At 45.1% G+C, this 22,968-nt stretch overlaps 1 protein-coding gene across 1 annotated transcript in view; it reads right to left on the reverse strand.

Annotated features, from left to right (window-relative positions):
• Positions 1-22,968, reverse strand: part of WBP11 (WW domain binding protein 11) — a 114,461-nt gene that overhangs the window by 52,989 nt on the left and 38,504 nt on the right. The window contains exons 2-6 of the mRNA XM_069654455.1: positions 12,490-12,599; positions 12,367-12,398; positions 10,367-10,460; positions 10,005-10,201; positions 9,655-9,788 (exon numbers count right to left, since the gene is read on the reverse strand). Of these exons, the coding sequence (XP_069510556.1) occupies positions 9,655-9,788; positions 10,005-10,201; positions 10,367-10,460; positions 12,367-12,398; positions 12,490-12,553 (521 nt within the window). The 5' untranslated portion in view covers positions 12,554-12,599. The remainder of the gene's footprint in view (positions 1-9,654; positions 9,789-10,004; positions 10,202-10,366; positions 10,461-12,366; positions 12,399-12,489; positions 12,600-22,968) is intronic.

The raw sequence follows: 22,968 nt of genomic DNA on the forward strand, positions 1-22,968 counted from the left end.
CTTGTATTCTGGAAGAAATAGTTAGGTGAAGCCAACAGCATTACGTTTGGCAGAACACATTCAAAGGCAAGTAAGAACTTTTGCAACTACTCATATTTCAGAGGGACACTTACCAACCAACTCTTTAACAAGTAAGTAACTTTTAAACACTTGTTACATTTCAGGGCAACATGCCCAAACCTTATATTTCCCTATTCTTGAAGCATAAGTGTTCTCAGTGGCAGGAGGGGGTCATTAGTGCTATAGTGGAGAACAGACAGGTCAGATAGGAACCAATGTAGGAAAAGAAAGGATTCCCAATCACATGCATCACCCCCAAAGCTTTACAAGAATCGCACAAGGCTTAAGGTAAGCGATACCCCAGCCAACATAGCACCTCAGCACAGAAGAGGAGTTTGCAGCAGGACGTCTTCAGGATCTACAGCCGAAAACCTAGTCCTTGAATTCCTTGTCGAAGTGACTGAAGAAAGGACACTGGAAGGGAATTTGCAGCATGGATCAACAGGGAAGGTTCCAGGAATAGGCTGGATGTGATTCTGTGGTTTTGGCACCCTTTTCTCATGAACTAAGAGAAGACTGAATATCGCGGTCGGATTCTCGTCGCCAATCTGGTGAGGGGACTTCAAGGACTCTAATCAGGTCTCTGGAGGTCCAGCAGGATGCCCCCAAAGTTTCAGAATTTGGAAGACTGTGCACTGAGCAATGGCTCGAGGTCCCAGAGTATTGGGGTATTGCAGCCCAGCAAGGTCGCAGCACGCTGTGGGCTGGCTATAAATACACAGGTCTTCTTGAGTCTAGTGGATCGCACCAGGCTGTAGGTTGGGGTCGTCGTTTCTGGGACCCTCAGGTTGCTTGGAAGGAAAGGTAACAGCAGGCTCTGGTTACACAGCATGCTCTCCGGTCGCTGAAAATCATCTCAGCCTTCTATTCTTTGTCTTCCTCTTAGGATTAGGTTCCAGTGGTTTACTACAACTTCAGCTTCCAGGATCTGACCTTTATGCAGGGACCCAGCCAATCAACAGGTCTGCAACATTCAAGCCGGAGGGGGTGGCAGTTCTTTCAGGACAGCTAACCTCCCAGTTAGAACTGGATCCCAGCAGGCAGGCAGGAAGACAAAGGGCTGCAGGATTTTGGAATCCTGCATCGATTCCTAAATTCTCATGACATTGCCCAAGGTCTCCCCCGCCAAAGACAAAACCCACACAAAGGAATGTCCCACCCTGAAGAGTAGGGAAAGGACCAAGAAAGGAGAGGTAACGAAAATATGTTGAAAAAAGAAGACGGGGGCCATTTTGGGAAAATGGGCACCCATTATCGCAGCCATGGAAACAGCCTGCGAGTAAGATGCACCAAATTAGGAAAAAGGCTCACTGCCACCAGCCATTTAGGTTAAACCTTTCACTAACAAATGTTACAGCTGTAGGAAGAAAGGGGATACATGGTATCTCCCAAGCAAGCCACATAAGGTGGGGTGTGCTGGTCTCACCAAATAATATGTAGAGAGGATAAAAATATCCTTGCTATGCTCGGGGACAGATGTTCATACAAGGTAAGCCAGATCAAAATAAAAAGGGAGCCCAAAGGACAAACCCAGCAACACTGCACATTAAGTGCTGTGTGCTGCAACAATAAATGTAGATGCCAAAAGTTGTCAAAAAGGATACAATCAAAAAGACACTATGGAGTCATAATACTTGCACCAATGAAAAGAGTAAAAGAAAGGGTGAGTGGGGGGAAAAGATTCCCACTCACTGGGAAACTAGGAAAAGGATCCATAAGTCCAGCAAAATGTTCTGGGGGTCTCACAAGTGAGGAAGATTTAGCACTAAAATGAAAATCTTACCCAACACATTATTTATGTATGTATTTAAATTTATATAGCGCGCAAGCAGCCCACGGGCATTGAGGCGCTGTTACTTGTGAGAGCTTAGTTACAGAAGTACAGGAATGGTAGCAGTTGTTGGTACATTATAAGTATTACAGACATAATACAATACTTACAGCTTATGCGATTGGTCATTACATTCCAGCTTATGCAGTGGGTCAAATGTATAGTATTCATGCTGATGCGAGGGACCTTATGTGAAGAGGATGGTTTTCATAGCTTTACGGAAGGCGATGAGGGAGGCCTCACCTCGGATAGTGGGAGGTAGGGCATTCCAGTGTGTGGGTGCAAGATATGGGAAGCATATGTATGCTACACATTCTTTGTACCTTCCTACAGCCCTCTCTCCCTCTTAAGATAAGACTGGCCACTCTGCCATTGCTACTTACCTTGAGTGGTACAGACTTATACTAAGAGTTGGAGTTTCTGTATTGCCCAAGGGATAGTCCTAAATAAGTGTACTTTATAAAAACTGTCCTAACAGCAATCAAGCAATTGTAGAATAACATCACACAAAGTAAAAAAAATAGGGAACATTTTTCTGCTAAAAGAAAAATGCAACTATGCCTCACTGTTGGTATGCTAGCATAAATATGGGAATTTGAAGCACAATTTGAAATTCTTATCCGTTGAACATATTTCCACTAGCCACACAGATTGAAAGACTGAAATATTTGGAGCTTGCCCAGGAGCTATTCAAGTGAATGCACATGAATAAGTTCTAAGGCTGGTGTACATGTATTGAATGCAATTTAAGTGGTCTTGTGTAATGCTCATTTGCCACCATTGGTGGACTAGCTGTGCTTGACTCTGTAAGAAAAAAGGGGGGTCATTATTGTGACAGTGGGAAAGGCAGATGGGGAACCTGTGGTGTTGATGGGTGTAGGTCGAAAGCACACAGTTCCTGGGTGCCAATCTGCTTTCTATGGGTTTGGCAGATAAACTTCAGAGTATATTATCCATTGGGAAGAGCCAAAGATCTGATCGATACAGTGCGTTGGTTCTGGTTAACCATTGATGTGGGAAAACGCTAAAGAGGAAAGCTTAGTCCTGGCGCAGTTAGTGTTGATGTGCTAACAGCTCGGCGTGTGGTGGCAGCCTGTGGGGAGTGTGTGTGTATAGTGGAAGGTGGTTGGAGATCTTACAGTGGAGAAGGTTAGCAGGGATGATGGAGAGTAGGTCTTACAAGGCAAAACAACCTGCAACCCTGCAGCCAGCCCTGGCCTCTTGTATACAGTCCCATTTCTTTATCTCACACTGCCCCTGTCAATCTCTCTCTCGCTCTCATACATTGATACATTGTATCATATGTGCAACAAAACAAGCATTTGCGAGTTGGCAGATGGGTCAGTCTGTAAACTCCAGTTAATTAACATTAGCTACAGCTAAGGGTTACAGGATACAAGAACTTTTAAGATGGTTACCTTTTTACTACGATAAACTTCATCATATTATTTGAACACTAGAAGAACCGTTAAATGTTGACTGAGAGAGATCTCCTATGTAAGTAGGAAACTGTGTCCCATGCAGAGACGCACTTCTGCGGAACGGACGTCTTGGAGATGCAGAACACTGGAAGGGTGGTATCCCATTGAACCAAGCTGTTAAGAGTTGAAGGGAGAAGTGGAGACAGGGAAGCCCTAGTTTCCGCTGTGGCACAACTGCAACGACTACGCGGTAGGACGAGGGCCTGGCAACTGAAGCCGAGACCAGATCGCCGGGGAGGATACTAATGCCGATGTCAAGGAACACTGATTAAGGGAAGCAGACATTCCCACAAAGAGAATACCACTGAGAAGAACAGATACTGCAGAACAAGTTTAAAAGAGCCTGAGAATCCCGAACAAGCATATACACAGTATTTAGCTGGGAGAGGAAAGTAAGAACACTTGTTGAGAGAATCTATGAGATCACAGAAGTCTGACAATCCTGAACGAGCAGACACCCGGTATATAACTGGGAAAGGAGAGTACGACTGTTTGAATCGATTTGAAGAATTTAATTTTTACGCAATATTCTCCCCACTTGCGAGTCCACAGCACTTTTTGATTGACTCTTGGATTTTTTTTATCAGTTCTCCTGGGAACCTTTTGGTCGTATCTTTTTGGAGTATTGCTTTCCACCACCTTAAGGCAGCTGCACTGTATTACTGCAGCACACAGTGCCCTGATGGACAACATCCTAACCTTAGAACCACAAATAAATTCAATACTCAAGAAATTCTTCTTCCTCCTTCACGAAACAAGAAGAATCCCACCTTTCCTCTCCTTCACCCACAAAACTCTCACAATAGTCAACCTAATCAGGTCAAGAATCGACTATGCAAACAGCCCCTACCTCGGGATGCCAGAATACCACCTGAAGAAACTACAACGCATCCGAAACGCAGCAGCCAGCCTCCTCCTCCTCAAACTATCCAGAAGAGACTACAATCCTCCAGCGCTAAAAATACTACATTGGCTCCCAGTAAAACATGGCATCACCTTCAAAACAATATGCATAGCACACAGGGCAATCAGCGGACAGGGAGCTGAATTCTTACAAAAGAAAATCTACGAGCCAACGAGACTCCTCAGAACAAGCAATGAAATCCGCCTGGAGCCAAAACCATACGTCAAGAAAAAACTAGGAGGCTTCTCCTTCTCCCACCTGGCCGCAAAAACCTGGAACAACATCTCGACGAAAGAAATAAGTAACACCAAAGACCACCTACAATTCAGGAAACTACCAACAACCTGGCTCTTCCACACCGCAGAAACAAATTGAAATAACTAAACAAAAAAAACGGAAACACAGAACAGGTTGACAGAAATTAGGATGACAGACAACATCCCGAAACGACTAAGGGAAGTCCTACAATAATGAGAGAGACAATGCTAGGTTGAATAGGACACAAGCGACAACCCGATGAGGACAGAATTAGCACCCCTGCCCAATTACATCCTACAACCTCACCCACTCCATGAACACTAGCAAGTGGCAATTATGAATGTTAACCGTTGCCATTTTTGGACGGAGCCATGGACGTTAGCATGCGCAGAGCCCGGCGGAGTTGTGAATAATGGCAGATGTTGCGCCTAGACATAGCTACGAATGTTGGTATGTACCTCGCTTAATGACAGGGTTGTGAGCGATAGACTACGTGAGCAACTGAGTAGGATTGTGAATGCTGACCATTGCCACATCTGGATAGAGTAGCGGTTGTTGAGCAAAGCCACGTCCGGACTGCACCAGAATGCTACCGAGGTCAGATTAGGATGGAATTGCAAATACCAGCTAGCTGCACACAGAGAGGTTCCAATGGTGGGCAGGGGCCGAATTTGGGCACAGTTGTGAATATTGGCGAGCGTTATTTATGTAAGCGATAGCGAATATCGGCTAGTGCCGGAGCTAGATTGACATGCAGTGATGTTCGCGCCACACCTAGGAAAAAACGTGGAAAATTCAGCACATCGCTTATAGACAGCAATGCCAATAACCAATCCACTAACAATATCACCCCTCTGCCTACACCTCTCAAACTCTAACCAGAGACAACCACAAACCTATACCACAACAAACTGCACAAACTTCACTACACTGCAACAATAAAACAATCACAGACTCGCACAACAGCACACAACGTCTACCGACCAGAAAAACACCCCAAACCAAGCGAACAGTGTTAACTGTGTTGAGGCTGCCAATAGCACATCACTGCTCTCTTGCACTTTTCCCGCTTACTCCCAACTAACTCACCCTCCTTCCCGTTTCAGAGCTGCCAGCCGCCAGGGGACCACTCCATTGGTGATAGTGCGCGGTACTAATATCCTTTAACATTAACATTGCAGGCTTCTCCCGAAAGCAACGTGGTTGGTATTTTAGCAAAGTATTCGTCGATTTCTGGGTCTGCAGCTATGCTTGGAGGGCCATATAATTTAGCGTAGAAATCATAGATCACCCCACTGACCTCTTCCTGGTGGATGACCGTTATTCTAGTGACGCACGGGATATTTGAGTTGCCTCCCTCATTGTGTACCATGTGTGCCAAAAGCTTACCAGGTCTATCCTGCACCCCATATCTGCGTGCCGCTGCTCGTCTATCGAAGTAGCGCAGTTCCCCGTCCGCTGCCGCTCGGTATTCATCCAGATGGGTTTTAATATCTTTGCTAATCTGCGCGATCGGGCCGCAAGCGTATTTCATTTGTAGTTTCAACAATGCCTCTTCCCTCCTCTTGAGTACCCGCCTAATATCGCAGAGTACCCCCAGTTCTGTGGACATAGCAATAACCGGTATGTAAACTTTTAATGCCTGCCATAAAACAGCCTGTTGGGCTACTGATCCTTCATTATTTTCAAAGAACTCAGTGACGTGTTGTGACAGACTCGCACTAAACACAGGATCAAGCATAGCAGCTGCTTTAAACCACCATGGTGCCCTCTGGTGGGTCCCCTCTAGGATATCTATCAGGAGAGATACGGAGGAATGATCAGACAATGTCCTGGTCAGTATTTTGATCTCTGTCGCCCAGCACCTTTGTTAACCAGAGATTTATCCTGGAATGCATGTCATGCACCGAGTAAAAAGTATAGGCTCTTTGCGTCCCGTGTAGCGAGCGCCAGGCGTCCCTCAAGCCCAGAACCGCACGGTGAGTATGTATTGTGCGTGCTGCATGCGTCAGGGTCCTAGGTGTGGTCGGTGTTCTATCCAAGTCTACGTCTGTTATGGTGTTGAAATCGCTGCCACAAATTATTTGAGCTGTAGGGTATTTGGCGCATTTCCGGAAGACCTCTGTATAGAACTCTGGATCTTCAATGTTAGGGCCATAGATATTGATCAGTAATGTTTCAGCATTTCCCAGCTTCCCGTGTACCAGAAAATATCTACCACAGGCGTCACTCTCTGTTGTGAAATGGGTGTCTGGGAGCGATCTATGGATCAGAATCATGACTCTGAGCTGGCATGGAGTAGGAGGTATATAAGCAGTGTTCTCTCCATCCGGGGGCAGAATTGCGGGCCTGGTGGTCTAACAAGTGCATTTCTTGCAAAAATAATATCTGGGCATTTCGCCTATTGACATACACCATCACTTTCCTCATCTTCACAGGCATGCCTAAGCCCCTCATATTCCAACTGAGCAGTTTAATCCCCAACACCACCCTATCAGCTATCATCTCTCAAACATTCTCATTCCGCCTTGACAATTCCATAAAGTCTATCAGCATAGTAGTGACATGTTGCAATCGCTCTGTGCATTCTGGGTGAAGCGTTCATGCCAGCACTTCTGGGCCATCAGTCCACTCACGCTAGTTGGCTTGTTGGTTGCCTTGGTGAATTTATCCATCGCGCCAGCCTTTTTGGAGGTTGCCCCTTTAAGCATTCTAGTGTGGCACTTAGTTTTTGCACTGTTCAGCTGCACTTATTCTGTGATCTGGGGTCAGTTTGGGTCCTTCCCCCACTCATGTCAGTTCAGGGTAGGTCGGTTCTGAAAGTATTCAGGGGGCGAGCAGGTGTGCTCAGCACTAATGTTGCATGTATCCTGTGCTTCTCTCTTTTAGTCCATTCCTAGTCTCCCTTGGTATGTCGGCACTTTGGAATCCCGGATTTATGGAGTCTGCCGTGTGTCCTCCTTCATCCCTTCTCTTTCAGTGCCCGAACTGGTGTGGTCGCAGAGCTAGAGTCTCTCCACGTAGCTTACCCTGAAGATGTGACTAAAAGCCCTCCAGCGCAATAATTGTTGAGCTCCTGGCTCCCGTGTGATAGCCCATGCATGTATATGTTTCCCCTCTTCCAGTCGACTGGTCCGTCTGGGCTGGGCTGACTGCCCGTGCCCACGTGTAGCAGGCAGGGATCTTGTGATATAATCAGATATGAGGGGGCGGAGGGAGGGCCAGTCTATTCACGTCGGGTAAGGCCCTTAGAATTGTGCCCTCTGGAGAGAACAAGCTGGGAGGGAGAGTTCGGGGGAGCCCGCGTAAAGTTGCCCCTCGTTGGCCTTGTTGTGGGACGTATTGTGAGGCCCATCAGGTTACGCTCCTCAAGCACTATCAACGTTCCTTGTTGTTTACCTGATAATCTGCTTGCCAATGCCTGCGTGATGGTATTGTGAGCCGGCACTGGGTGCGCCTGGGAAGCCCCGCCTCGAGCTGAATAGTTGACTTGCCCATGCGTCCCCCGGGCTCGAACCAGCTCAGTGATGTTCACGTCTGCTGCGAAGGGCGTGGAGTGCGCTGCCCCTGCATGCAACCCCACTGTGATACTGGCGTGTAGCTCCCTCAATCGATGTAGGCTAATGGTGATGGGGTCCGCTGGGCGCCATGTCGCCACCCGGCTGTGACTCCGCTTACTGGTGCTCTGTCGCCAGGCTATATATTTCTTCAACTCTAGAGCGTTGGTGGTCCGCGTGATACGAGGAGAACCCCCCGCCACCTCCTTTAGAGTGAGGCTTGGTGGCAAGCCAGCTACTCCACACTGCTCCTCGCCGCTTCTTCGTGTCCCAGAGTGCGGGTGCTGGCGTGGGGTTAGGAGCGGCTCCGGAGAGGAAAGCATCACCAGGCCCCCGCTTCTCCACCTCAGAGCGCACACAGAGATAGCGTGGTAATCCAAACAGGAAGCCCCCGCCTCAACCGCCTCAGGCTGTCGCACTAGAGGCTGATGTAGGCCCAGCCACTAAAAGAGACTCGTCTTCGGATCTGCAGCTGCAACCCTTCCGACTTTTTGTCAGGGTCTGCATAGGTACTTCACACACCTTCATGTACAATTTTGTTGAAAACCGGTCATTTTATTCCCTTAGAATATGGTCCGGACCCCAAGCTCGCCAGCGCAGCTCACGCGAAGTCGTACATACGGCTTTGAGCGCAACAGCGCTCCCTTCCAAGGGGAGTCAGTTAACAACCTGGTTCCATTCCCCACGTTGCGTTGTCCATAAGGTTGTATGGGCATGAAGTCCTGTCCCTAAACTACCCATTTCTGATTTTGGTGCGTGGAGGCCTGGTTAAGGGCCCCTTCGTAGCCTATCAAAGTGTCGAAATTGAGTTAGTTTACTTATATATATATACTTTGTGATTATAAATAATGGCACTTCCCAAATTTAAAGTCGTCCTAGCTGTGAAAAATAACTTGTGCCCTAAAGTCACCACTTCCAAACGATTTTAGGATTGCACTCAATTATTAGAGGAGCGCTTCTGTGATTATTCTAAAGTGTATTCTGAATTGCATACATACAAGTACTCCCCTTTGTTACACTGGTTATTTAATCATATGCTTTCTTTCTTCTGAATGTATTTTTCATGAGTGTGAGACAATATTTGCAACTTTGCTGCGATTGGGGTTGGCTAGATCGCAGTCTCTCCCTGTTAAACACAATAGGATGGCCTCCCAAATCCACACAAAAGGTGGATTTTGGAAATCCAGCTCAACAGACCGTTGCAACAGAAATGTGAAGAAACACACATTAAATAATGCGCCAAATCAATTCTGAAGATGTATTTTACAGTCATGCATGTGGACCACAATGGATCTAGTGAAAACAAAATCAGCTTATTGAGAATGAACTTGGAGGAACAAATACGTTAAGGTGTATGGTTCCCTCATTTGGTGATATTTCAAGCTGAGCCCTGCAGAACCATAGCCTCGTAGGCCACATACATAGAACAAGACAGTTTGCCAAACTCCGGGGTCCAGTACGCCATAAAACAACTACAGATTTTAAGTACAACATCATTATGGGCCCAACACTGGCTAACACCAATGGAAGGTTGCAATATGCTGTTCATTCATCATCTCTTACCCGTATGCTGAAGTCTTCTTGAGGATGGAAGGTGGTTGTGCCCCAGGTAAAGGGATATCCTGAATTAAGATATTTGAGGGGGCATGGGGCATGTCTGGCAGCGGAATTGTCTCCACTTCCACATGCTGAGCATTCTGGGAAAAGAAAGATGGTACAGAACTGTCAGGAGGCCGTTTAAAGCAACAATGTGACCTTATCACCCAATTCGGCAACAGGATATAGGACAACTGTGGCAAAGGAGGAGCTTAGAAGGAAACAGAAGAGGTGACTAGATGGCCAGAGGGAGGGAGGACTCTATACAAAGGGCCCACTGCTCTGCCTATAGTGAGAAAAGGCCCGGCTGAACCCACCTTGACAGCATCGAAGTACTGGCTGAGTGTGGACCTCTTTTGCTCATACTCCAGCTCTAGCTTGCGCAACTCCTTGTAGATGTCAGGGTTCTCCTTCTCATAGAGGCGAAGGATACGCTCAAAGGTCTCACGCAACTTTTTCCGTTTATCCTTCAGCACCTTCTCATTCAACTGTGGTTGCTGCACCGGGTTGAACTCTGTGAAATGGATGGTGTGGTGGTCATATTGGTAGAGCAAGAAATTAGATGCTCTAGGTGACCGGAGCACAGATAATCACAGGGAGATCAGGGCAGATGATAAAAAGCCAGAGATCACACAAAAAACAAATTTCCACAAATCGGCCTTTCCTTACTCACACTTACCCATCTCATCCAGCTTCTCCATGTCTCGAATTATCTGCTTGGGATCCTTCATTTTCAGCACAGCAGCTCTCACCATCATCCGCTGCTTCTTGTTCTATGGTGGTAAGGAGCAGGCAGTGAAGAGAGGGCAACCGACCACTTGGGCTCATAATTCCATAAATATATGAAAATCAAGTTTCATTTGTGTTGTACGTCGAAAACAAAGCATGGTTCTTGGGGGGGGGTGTAGGAGATGTATTTCAGGGATAATGACTACCTCATAAGCGAGACACTCTGCTCAAGAGTCAAACCAGATTAATGTTGGTTGCCTCACATCCTGCAAGGAAGGCCTGCCTAAATTAATGTAATGTTGCGTCAAGGATCTGAAAAAAGAATAGTCCAAAAGTGATTCCTCGCAGGCATAAGTATGACGGATGAATTAGAAAAAGACATGCATTCTTTTATTCGACAGAATAGATAGTTGTGGATTCATCACAGGTGGTGAAGGATTCTTGGTCTAATGCCTTGCACTGCAAACAGCCAATCTCTGGAGATGCAGCAAACTACTGGCACCTGGGGATGTTTTTCTTGGAGGATGATGTTGCACTTGCACTGTAGTTTGTTGTTGAGGTAGTTGGGTGTCTTTCAATGGATGTTTGGGGGGGGGTGAGAAAGATGGTCTTAAAGGGTAATGCATGAGTAATACATGAGTTAAGGGAATTCAGTATGCATTGTGCGACAGGACTTGCACTTCTTTATTAGTCTTGCATTCTAGACATAGGTCAGGTGATATTTGGGCTCAACAAGAGGTGAGTAATTGCATAGTAGTGTCTGTATTTAATGTTGGCTGCCACTAGTTACGCAAGGTCCCCACGGGAGATGTAGTGGACAATGTGGCTGTGGAGGAAGTAGTTGAATATATCTGTTTGCAAGTGGAGAGTCATTTGAAAGTCAGAGATAACTTAAAGGTGTTTCAATTTCATGCTGAAAGTAATTGGCTGAGAGTTTGATTAAATGACATGGTGATGGGGTCTGTTTGAAAAATGTCCATTAGATTGACGTCTTTAAATGCAATGTGGGTTTAGGTTTTTACTCCGACCAAGGACCTTACATGCATGCAGGCATGCTTGTTATCACAAAACGTGTTTTGTCATTAGGGTGGTCAACGCAAAGTAGTAAACCAGCAGACTTTACAGGAACTGCAGCAAACACGTTTCCTAGAAGTAGTTTGCCTTGTTTCAGGAATTTGGTGAAATTGAGATGTAATTGGTAAAAGACTGCCAAGTCCAACACCTACTTTCTGATAAGTGTCTCAGTCAGGATGGAGTAGTTCTCTGGTACTACATTGAAAAAGATGGTCATGCAATTTGCGTAAATGTAAGATTCTGTGATGGAGACGGCAGGGTTTTGTTAGGAGAGGACGTCATGGGATTCAGGCTGGTTTTAGACTGCCGACTTAGTACTGAGAAAGGTGCATGTAATATAATGGAAGGTAAAGTGATATTGTATAGTGCACTTCTGCCACTTTGGCAGCCTCCTGGCCCATGGTATATGCATGTTAGAAAGTGTGTCTAGAGTTTAATGATAGTTCTGCTTCATTGCTAGAATGAAAATTTGGCAAGTGGAGGGAGGGAGGGTTTAGTGCTAGACGAAGGGGATCAATGGGCAGGGCTTTGAAGTGAGTGGTCTTGAATTAGATGAAGTGAAGCAAACTATGCCAACCCTAAAAAAGATTGGAGAGTGGAATGCTTGTTGGGGTAATTAAAAGAAGTGTTAATGTGCATACAGTGAGAGTGTATGTACCATTCTCACTGCATGGCAATTTTTAAATGAGTGGGAAGGGGATTAGGATAAATGCAGAAATAAATGGTGCACATGGAGAATGCATTACAATTAATATTGGCTAGTCCCAGAAGGGGAGCATATTTAGGGCTTGCTGACATGACAGACGCGTTGATGGTAAAATGCCCTTTAAAATGAGGTACTGGAAGCTACTGTGAGAATTAAAAAAATTAGGTTACCTTCTTTAGTTCCCGCTTTCTTGCTTCCTTTCCTAGAACAATAAACAAGATGTCATGTCTGGCTTCAAAATAAGGTGTACATGGTTAGAAGGCTGCAGTGGGTAGTGGTGTTATTTAACTTACGGGCCTGGTCTGTGGGGTTCATGAATTTTCCACTCTTCGTGGAGGAGGTTGACCGTCGCCCCATGTTGAGAGTTAGCTGGAGCAGCCGTCACTAGGGGGAGAAAATAAACCTAGAAAAGGAATGGAAAAAAGTCAGTTACAAAAGGAGAAGAAAAAGCATCACTGGATGCAGCACTAGAGCTAAGCGTCATACTAGCGGTTTTTAATTTCTAAAAGCAGTCATATTCACAAGAAAATAAAATACTAACAAAAAACCTGGACAAAATGTACACGGAGCAGAGCACTTTCGCTCGCCCACCACACAGCTCCATGGATATATTTTGACCAATGATACCAGCAGACAAGTGCCACAGAAAGGAGCATTAATATTATTTGTTTCATTAGAATGATAACTAAGGTAATCTTTTGTGGAAAGAAGTATGGTTTAATATCCGTTTTAGAGTGAAAAGATGTATTTTATTTGTCTGAAGAATACCCTAATTGAGAGTGCGATTGCTTTTACTTCTTTAAAATGATTTTACGTCCAACCATAAAAAACAGGGGAGGGGAATACTTCCACTGCCATGTTTTTACATGGAGCCCTGTCCCAAAGTTTTTTTCCGAGGTTGCTCTAATATGTAACCATTTGCCTTCATGGACAGAAGGACCTTGTGGAGTGTTACTGATACAACTCTGAGGTTTTAATCATTTGCTAACATGAACATGTCTTTCCTTAGTGTACATCAACTTTGCGTCAAGGAATTCGAACACCCTTCAGTACCAGGTGTTTGAAGACCAAACAGCAAAACGCACAAAACAAGCAAGCCCGTGAACAAATATATTACAAAACTGCATTGTTACTGCAGCAGTGCTCTACAGTTGCCACCATAGAAAACCAAATATAGGACGAGTAACTGGCTGAACACTTGTAACAGACCCCAAAGAAGCAGTACACAATGGCAAAACTAGGGCATGACAAGCTAGCATGCTACAGATCACTGGGGCAAATCTTTAGATTTGCAGAATAACTAACTTCGGTTAAACAAATGAATACAGACCCAAAGCACAGACAAACATTACAAATATAGACTGTGGGGTACATTGGCCAACTCAGCAGAATCCCAATCCATGATCAAGCTGCACTTCAGCAGTTAAAAGCAAAATGGCTGCGCTGGCTCTTTGGAGCACCATTACCCAGCATCAAAACTGCATTTTGCAGCTACAAAAAGATGGCTGCACCATCTTGCCAAAGAACTATTGGGCAAGTTGGAACAGACAGCATACTGAGAAAGGCCGCCAGTATGTGTTCTTATGTGCACCAAAAGAAGCAAATTCAAAAGTGGCGCTGCTCTGCTGCTTGCAAAAAGTTCCCATTGAAAAGAGAATATTTTACATTGAAAAGGATGCTGCCCCGACGCTAATTTCATATATTCAACATCACATTGCTTTTATCAATGAGGCCCTGCCATGCCCATCCATATCCAGATTGTGCTCCAGCAGGAGAGAGCATTATCCCTGTATGAGCCTGCGTCAGGCCAGGACTGGAAAATTAACAAAAGCTTTACTTTCAAGCAGCACAGGAAAACGCTTGTCTTTTGGGTACACAAAATGTCAAAAATCAATGCTTCAAAGAAACCCTAGCTTTATGGGCATATGTCAATTTCAGTGAACCTTTGTCTTGAACAAACTGCTGTATATAAGAAACTGGAACAACCTTCAAAGAACTGGCAGAGCAAGTTTCCCAGTAATGGCGGCAAAACTCTGGAACTCGCTCCCTAACGTGCTAAGATCTGAACCGTCCTTCCACAGTTTAAAAAATAAGGCTAAATCCTGGCTCACCGCCCAAGACCGATCACCTACTTCACAACTCACTCCCATGCGCTAGTTACCAGCACTCATCTCCTCTTGTTCACCGTAATGGCTTCATGTATATATGTCTATAAATTGTCACTCTATCCCTAAACTGTAATTTAAACTGTAATTTTATTGCTATGTCTGCCTTATCATGTTTAACTAAATACGCACCCGGATGCCTTCAGGCCTGGTGCACTCTATAAATAAAATAAATACAAATACAAAGACTGGGGCTGCAGAACAATGTGGGAATTCAGATGGAAGAGAAAAGCAGAATTTGAAAGAGAAATCCCAGCAGCATTCACCATGTGTCAAAATGGACTTTTTCAAACCAAATAAATGCCTGTTTTGAAAGTACAATGTTAAATAAAAACTTGTCCTTGCCTAGCAATTTAAAGGCCTCTTTTCTGGGACAGGACTTCGCAGGAATGTAAAAAGTAACAGTTTTAATGTACATTTTGTGATTTTTAAACAAGACATGGTAGCCTTCACTGCCATATTGGGAACAGAAATAGCAAAGAATTGGATATTTTGAGAAAAGGAAAAGTGTACAGATGCCACTGTAAAATGATGGCACTGTGAAATTCAATACTTACATGCCTTATGATAATCTCTACACATGTATAAAGTTATAGGATGTTAGGTCGAATATTTCTCAGCGAAAATGATGAAAGATTATTAGGCGGATGAAACAAAGTCTTCCAAACTGTTGGACTGTCATGCTCTGCGTGAAATATGTAATCTGCCTAGATAATTTGTAAAAAATGCCACAATTGCGTAAATGTGTGATTTATGTGAAGAATCATTTTAGCTAAAGAAACTGTGGGATAATCCTTTGCATTGTAAAGCCACATCATAAAGCTGATGTCATGTCCCTACAAATCCAACTAGCTGACAGCAAGGTGGTAAAAATCACCCCTGACCAATCCAGTGGTTAAGAGGCATGCCCAACAAAGCCTGACCCCACCATACAATACTAGGATGTCACCATGCCTTATAAATAAGGAAGGCTGACAGAACTCCAGGACTCTCTCCTGAATTTCCAGCGCCTGCGTATCCAGATATTCTAAATGTATCTTGCCAGATTCCAGATTCTACTGCCAGGCCAAAGCATAGCTGACCCTATCTCAGCAAGGCCTTCATCCAGAAATCCCACTAAAAACCCCAGTAACAAAGGGAAAAACAGTGGTACCCTTTTGGGGAGCACCCTGTGACCAGACCAGCTTTTTTCCCCACTAACTGCATACCTGCCATATCCCTGACATCCAACTGTACCTTTGTCATCCAGTGACCCAACTTGCCCAGCTGTTTGCTGTAAGGAGCGCCCACCGTGCGGTGACCAGACCCCGGTTGACTGTCCCAAAAATCCCAAAGTGGACTGAGTATTTCCCCATCCCATAGCAACACATAGCCTACCGAGTCTTTATACTTTTTCTTTGTTCTACTCTAAGCAACCCTATCCAAGCCTTGGTAATTGTTCAACTGTCAGAATTCTTTGTGCATCTTGTCCGCGATTTCCTAGTTTTAGCGCCATTCTTTCATGTAAGTAATTTCCACATAAAGAGAAACGCGACGTGGAGCGGGTTAATCCGGCCACTTAACCTGTTTCATGGGCAGCGCCCTCTTCCTGATAATCTAGTTAGTATACGTAAACTTTGTCTTTTTCCTTTCCTAACCCATTTTCCCTCTTTGCTGCTTTATTTTACCAAAACCGAACCTCCTTTTATCCTGTAAATCTCATCCAATTCTTCAGATATAGCCACCCTTTCACTTCTATATTGTCCCTGTGATGTGCATCTATTCCCCAGCCCAAAAACCGCATTCCGATCTGGAGTATTTCATCCGTTTTTCTTATAAAAACGTTTTTGACATTGAAAACCATGCAACTTTCCAACGTGTTATTCGGCCTCATTGTGTTCTTACTTTCAACTTGCTTTTGAACTGTATGCCTTTTGTTGATACCTTGCCTTGTGGTTGATAGTGTATTCGTTCCTGACATTGTGAGAAATCATATTTGCCTCATTGGTTTAACCGCACATTAATTATCAAATGTCGAGTGTCATTTTATGCCATTGCAAATTAGATTCATGGGGGTTTTGGAGAGCAGTGCAGGTGGAAATCTTAACTCAGGTGCTATCTACCCATGTTGCAAAACTGCTCCTATTCATTTGTGCTTTGTGTATGTTCTTGTAGATTAACCAAGTGTATTTCTTCAATTTACATTGTAATTATCACCCCATTGGTGATCGCTGCCCAATATTAAAATTGTATGATTTTCTTTGAATAATAAAATAAATAAATATTGCATTCTCACCCACCGGCCTGGTTTATGGTCCATTATGGCCCGGGGTATTTGTAAAAGGGGGTGTGAGACGGGTTCTGTGCCATCTCAAATAGAATTAGTAGAAAATAAAGAAAAAGTATTCTAACTGAGCGCTGCATCCTAGGCTAAGGGCAAGAGTCCCGATCCGGTGTGTGATGCCCAGTTAGAATCCTCCACAAATTGGGGGCTTGTAGCTGCGATTTGGGTGTGTGCTGCCACCCATGGCAGTTTAACACAGCAGACTAACCTTCAAGGTAGTGCTACCTTGTGTGGTTGGAACACTGGGTTACACTGAGGAAGAGCCTCCCCAAAACAAATATTCTAAGTACCAGGCCTGTGTATAAAATTAAAACTAAATCAACCCTAAAAATAGACAAAAAGCAACAGAATACAGATTACCGTTACATAAATAAATTAATAAAGAAAGACAACTTTCCAAACTGACCACGGTAGAGATAAATATAGCCAGGGAGCACCTTCTGCGCACGTTATTTGTCAGAGGGGAATGGCCAGAGCAAGAGGAAAAGGTATGGCTAGAAGAAATGAAGCAACAGGTCACCGCCACGAACATGGACACATGGCAGGACGGTGGCCTATTACATCAAGCTTTGAGCGAGTTGTATATGACTCGGAAAATTAAAGAGGAGCAGATTAAAATTGTCAGAATAACGGCCTACATGTATGTCCATATGGGAGTGATGCAGGAAAATCAGGAGGAAAATACAACTCTTGCGAAAAATCAATCTGAACTCTTAACTAAAATCCAGACAGAACTAAAATGAGTGGAACAAAAATTGCAGAGGAGCCAGAATTCTGAGGCAGAATCTGGAAATTACATAAAAAATTTAAAAGACGACTTGGCTTTCCAACCGCAAAATAATGTAGACAAAGAGGCCCAATTAGTTGCATTCAAAGTAGAGTGTCAGGAAAAGGTTGACGCTCTGGAAGAGAGTCAACAGAAGCTGACTCAACAATTAACATATAACAGGGCCTGCTCAGGACAAATAACCATGCTGCAAGATCAGGTCGAAAGGTTGGAAGAGGAGAATCACATTCATTATTAAAGAACTCCACTTCCAAGGAGAATTTGATCAAGAGCGCCAGAAAAGAAATGCCATCAAGCAACAAAGGGATGGCCTGGCTGAACAGAGCGGCACCCTAAATCGGGTGAAAGATGCTCTATGTCAGGAAGTAAGCAATTTAAAAAACAGATTTACAGGAAAGTGAGTTGGGCCTCCAGAAACTAAATGAACTCAAAATAGAATATGGAAAGTTATTGGAGCACACCAGACGGGTGAAGGTGCTCTGGAAGAGAACACCCGAACTAAAAAAGCACTAACTTAAGAGGTGAGTCTCCTGCAACAGAAATTGGCTCAGTGTTCCCCAACTATACAAGCAGCACAAAGAGATAATGAGGCCCTCAGTGAGGAGAAAGATTGGCTCCACAAAGAGGTGGTAGCTCAATAACGGATCATAGAGGCCAGTAAAGCCCTGATATAGTAAAAGGCTCAAATCTTTTCCTAATCAAGAGATAGGGGCTGAGAAGGAGAAACTAGCGAGGTTGGAGAAAGAGTATCTTCGATCTAATTCAAACTGGAGGGACCCTTAACAGGTAGAGAGGGACAGGGTAACCCCTGATCATAGTATGAGGACCTCTGTACTAAGGCACTCAAACCCATCCAATACTTTGTGCACTGCTGACTTCAAGGCTTCACATGATCCAGAAACCATGAGGCCATCAGAATTAAATAGGCCTAGCATGATGGAACTTACAGGTCAGCGCTCCCCAGAAATTGAAAGAAGGGCGTTCCTGTAGGGATACAAAAATATAATGGCTGATGTCTTTGACCAGGAAACCTCTTAAAAAGAAGGAAGGTTATCTCCTGGTTATCTTGCTTCATTAGTTGAAAGTAATAGTTCTAACATAAGTGTTGATGCGATACAGGTTTCGCCTTTATTTGTGCTAGTGCTTAGTTGGTTTTTCACATTTGGTTGGTATGCATTGAGTACACTTGAAGGCAGTTGTGTGCCTTATTTGTCAGCCGACACGTGTTTCGACCCGTAGGTCTTTATCAAGGCTATTGTCAGTCTCTAGCCCCCTGTGGGGTCCTGGTCTGCGGTAATGGTGCTGTCCTTTTGACAGGCTTGGCTCCTGTTGGGCCCTTAGTAGTGACATATATCCTGGGTCCTGTGCGGCTCCTCCTATTACTTTCAACTAATGAAGCGAGATAACCTTCCTTCTTCTACTTAACAAATTGGGGTGCTGGCTAAACCCCAACAGCTCCTGTGATCCTGCAACACGAGAACTAGTTCACCAATCTTGGACAAAGAAAGAGCTCAGCACAGGCTGTTTTCACACCTAGAGCCAACCACGAATCTATCTCTTATGAGGAGAAAGTCAGGGAATTAGATCTGCAGAATCACTACCTCCAAAAGGGACCAGTTGGTTCGATATGCACAAGAACAGGAAAAGAGGCCCCAGAAAGGCATCCTGAAGACCTTCACCCAATCAGGGCAGTGTGGGGGGGGGGGTGGTGGTACTCTGCCAACCCTGGAAGCAGGGAGGAGTCAGAAGACTACTCTCCTGTGTGCCAGCGGGGAGAAGAAACTAGGCCCCACCATTCTGCGAGCCCCTCTCAATCTCACAGAATCAGGGAGCGCCTAGATAATTGAGGGGACCTCAAATAGCAGCGCCTCTGAGTCTGAGGGGCAAATGGACTCGGGTGACGCGGGCGAAAGAAGGCAGATAAACCAAATTCTGGTGAAAGACCCCATTAGACAGATCAAGGCCATCAGGAATATCTTGACACTGTATAATAAAAACGCAAAATATTCTGTCTGGGAGCATTTGGAACTCTATGAACAAATGATGGACACATTTAACATAAAAGATAGCCAGAACTGTATAGTTTATGCCAAATGGGCATTCACTCCAGAATACTCCAGCTTCTTTACTGGACTGGAAGAGCAAAAACATTCAAGATGGTCCACCTACAAGGTGGCCATCTTGAAGCTCTTCTCCACCCATAGAAACTCCAAAGAGGCTTGCAAGGCGGCCTACGATCTACAGTGTGGAGAGGATCAGGCCCCACAAGAGTTTGTGCAGGAACTAAAACACGCCTTTGCCCAAATCAGCTGGATGGTGCGTACGGATAGCAGAGAGTTTATCACTACCTACTTTCATGCGCTCCCAAAATACATTTTGACCCAGCTGGAGAGGGATTTCCATAATAAAAGATCTCTGGACTAGGTAATAGAGCAGGCTACCCAGATATATGAAGTCCAAAAACCTATGGAAAATAAAAATCAGGTTAAAAACTCCAAGCCAACCAACTCCCCTGCTACTGCTAAGGTGGAGGAGGTGAAGGTTGCCCCCATTTTGGACCTAGAAATGGGGAGCCTAAAAGGTACCAATCCCAAACCAGCAAAACCAGAGGCCAAGATGGCCTTCAGGCCAATCACAAACAGGTGGCGGTCAGAGAGGCAATCCCACCAATGGGACCCCTAACTCTCCTGATTATATAAGTCCCAGATACAAGGGCAGCCGACCGATCTTGGGGTATGTATGGACTCCCCCCAGCCCAACGGGGGAGGGATCCAATCCAGTTCTGCCCCGGGAAACTTCCCTCCTAACCTCCCCCCAGGAGGGCAGTAATCCTCCAAATACTGGGTTGAGCTTATTTCCCGGTATCCACAAAACCCCAACCTGCCGGACAACCCTCCTTTCTTTCCCCACTTTCAGGAGCTCAGACAACCTAGTCCGGGTGAGGGGAGGCCAAAGGTGGAGGGTGGAGGGTTACCAAAATCCACAATTCCTAGGGTACTGCGGGAGAAGGGATAGTTATGAACAGAGACCCACGTACCAGCCTGAACGGGTGTCTCAACTGGAGCGCCAGATTCAGAACCTCACACAGGATCTGGGTCGCATGTTGGGGGCTCAACAGAACCCTCAGATGAACATGGTGGCTCAGAACCCCTCAAACCAAGGGTCTGGCACCCCAGAACAATGAAGGAGAGAGAAAACCGACAATTCACCGGTTCCACAGGAGGAGGCACGGGAGGAAGGGGGGGTACAAAACCCTGGAGGAAGCTTCCTTCCTCACCCGTGAAAAGCCCCTGGAAACCCAGGAACCGGAAAACAAATCTCTTGCCCCCTAAAATCTGTAACCCAGGCAACAGAGCATGGGTAGGAGAAATAAAGACAGTAAAAAGGCCCATTTTGTGGAGGAAGTTAAGTGTCCTTCAGTTTGAAGGGTAAGAATCCATAGAGGATACTGGGAAAGAAATCTTCTCCTTCAGGGACAGGGGAACTCCTCCCAAAGAGAAATAGGTCCCAAGAGATCTAAATGAAGACTGGGTGGGTGTGGGGACTGATTCAGAGTCACCCATCCCTGAACCCCAGAATGGTCATCCTGAGAAGAAAATAGAAATGGAGGGATCCTCTCCACAAATTGGTTGTAGTGTCTGCCACCCGGTAAGCGGGGGCAGCACAGAGCTAAGGGAAACAGGGGATTCCAAAAGCTCCACTATTTCAGGGTGCCAAATTTTCATTATAGATTCCCAGACTGTGTCAAAATAAAGAAATTGACCACCCAGCTTGCCCAAAATGCTCATTACCTTGCCTACTTGAGGAGAAGGAGGGGCGATGTTATGCCCCCGTTCAAGTGCAAGGGCAATGTGCAATTTCAGCACTGTTGGACACTTGATCCCAAGCCACTCTTCTGTCAAAAAGGGCCTTTGAACAGCTGAATTGAGAAAGGGGGGGAGAGACACCAGATCCCTCTCACCCCTCTTCCTGGACAACTCCAGAACTTCGACAGAAATGAAATTCCTGTCAAGGGGACTGCGGATTTGGAAATAAAAATTGGGAGACATAAGGTGAAACACCCGGTCATAGTCGAGACTCCAGAGGGAACACCCTGTCTATTAGGGAATGACATCCTGCGCAGGTTGAGCCCCCTAATAGACTGTGTGAACAGGGTACTCTGGACTCAGACTAACGGGCCAATAAAATTTAAACAGAGTGTCAACCATGTTAGTTTAAATGGCACATGCCATATGGTTGAACAACAATCTGATCATATTGAGTTTCATTTCCAGAAAAATCAAAATACCTGACAACAGTAATTGCTGTAGGACAACAAACTGGTGATGGGAAACTCCTCTGCATTCCTGAAAATCAACCTTCCTTCCACTTTTAAGTAGCATTCCACACTGGAAGGGAATACTTTGACATTTTATACTGATTAACAATCGGAAAAACCCAATTCATCAAAAGTGATGAGAAACCAGCTCAAAGGTTAGCTGACATTCAGAAAAATAGAGAACAGTTGCTCATCCCTATTCAGTGAAATGAGGGGAAGGAGTCTGTTCTCGCCCCAGTGCGCGTTAACAACGGAAAGAGATTCATCATCGAAGCCATGTTCAGAAAGCTCCCAAAAGATTCAGCCATTCCCACTTTAAGTTGATCGATAAGTGGGAAATGGGGCTGGAAACTCCCAATTCCCAACATCTCCTACCCAGCAGGTTTATGTTAAAAATTTCTCCAAGTAATAAAAGCATAGAACATAATTGTTGGGAGGTGTCCCTGCTGTATTCTATTTAGGCAGTGACATTCTCAATCGGTTTGCCATTAATTTGGGCATGATAAATTACAAAGCCTGGTCCCGACTAGGGGAAAATCCCATGGACTTTGATGATTCTAAAAAAGCATTTCGGTCAGCTCAATTGCTGCCGTATGCGGTTGAAGTTCAAATTGCAGAGGTGGTCACCATCCCAGGACAGACTCGACAATTCCCACTTGGATTAAAAAAGGCCAGAAACTGCAAAACCCTCACGCATATGTACACCTCAATACCCATCTCCAACTGCAGGGGTTGGGGTTAAACCCAACACCATTAGTCAATGTAGAACGCAAACAACCTTCCAGTGGTTGATAACAGAAACCTCAAGAGTATCACTCTGGGCAGAGGCACCATTATTGGAATGGCGGTTGATGACCGACATTTTTCCATGGATCTAGGAAATGAACTGATAGGACCAATCCCCAATGACTATTTTGACAATAACAGTGACAATGACTTACCACCAGACAGGATCTTCACCCGGCAAGGGGGGGAATTTCCTGGTTTACTCTTCCTGCTCTTACAGGGAGGAAGAGGTGAGACATCAGGCAGGATGAGGTGATATTCCAGGTCCACAATGACTGCCTCTCCTACCTGAAACCCTCAGTCCAGCTCAATACTCTAACCAGAGACCTCACCACCCAACTGGAGGAGGCCGCTGAGATAGCAAAACCGAAGTCTTTCCAGGCTTCAGGCAAA

The sequence above is a fragment of the Ambystoma mexicanum genome, chromosome 3q, assembly GCF_040938575.1.
Source record: "Ambystoma mexicanum isolate Mex_15411 chromosome 3q, UKY_AmexF1_1, whole genome shotgun sequence".
In the NCBI taxonomy this organism is placed as follows: Eukaryota; Metazoa; Chordata; class Amphibia; order Caudata; family Ambystomatidae; genus Ambystoma; species Ambystoma mexicanum.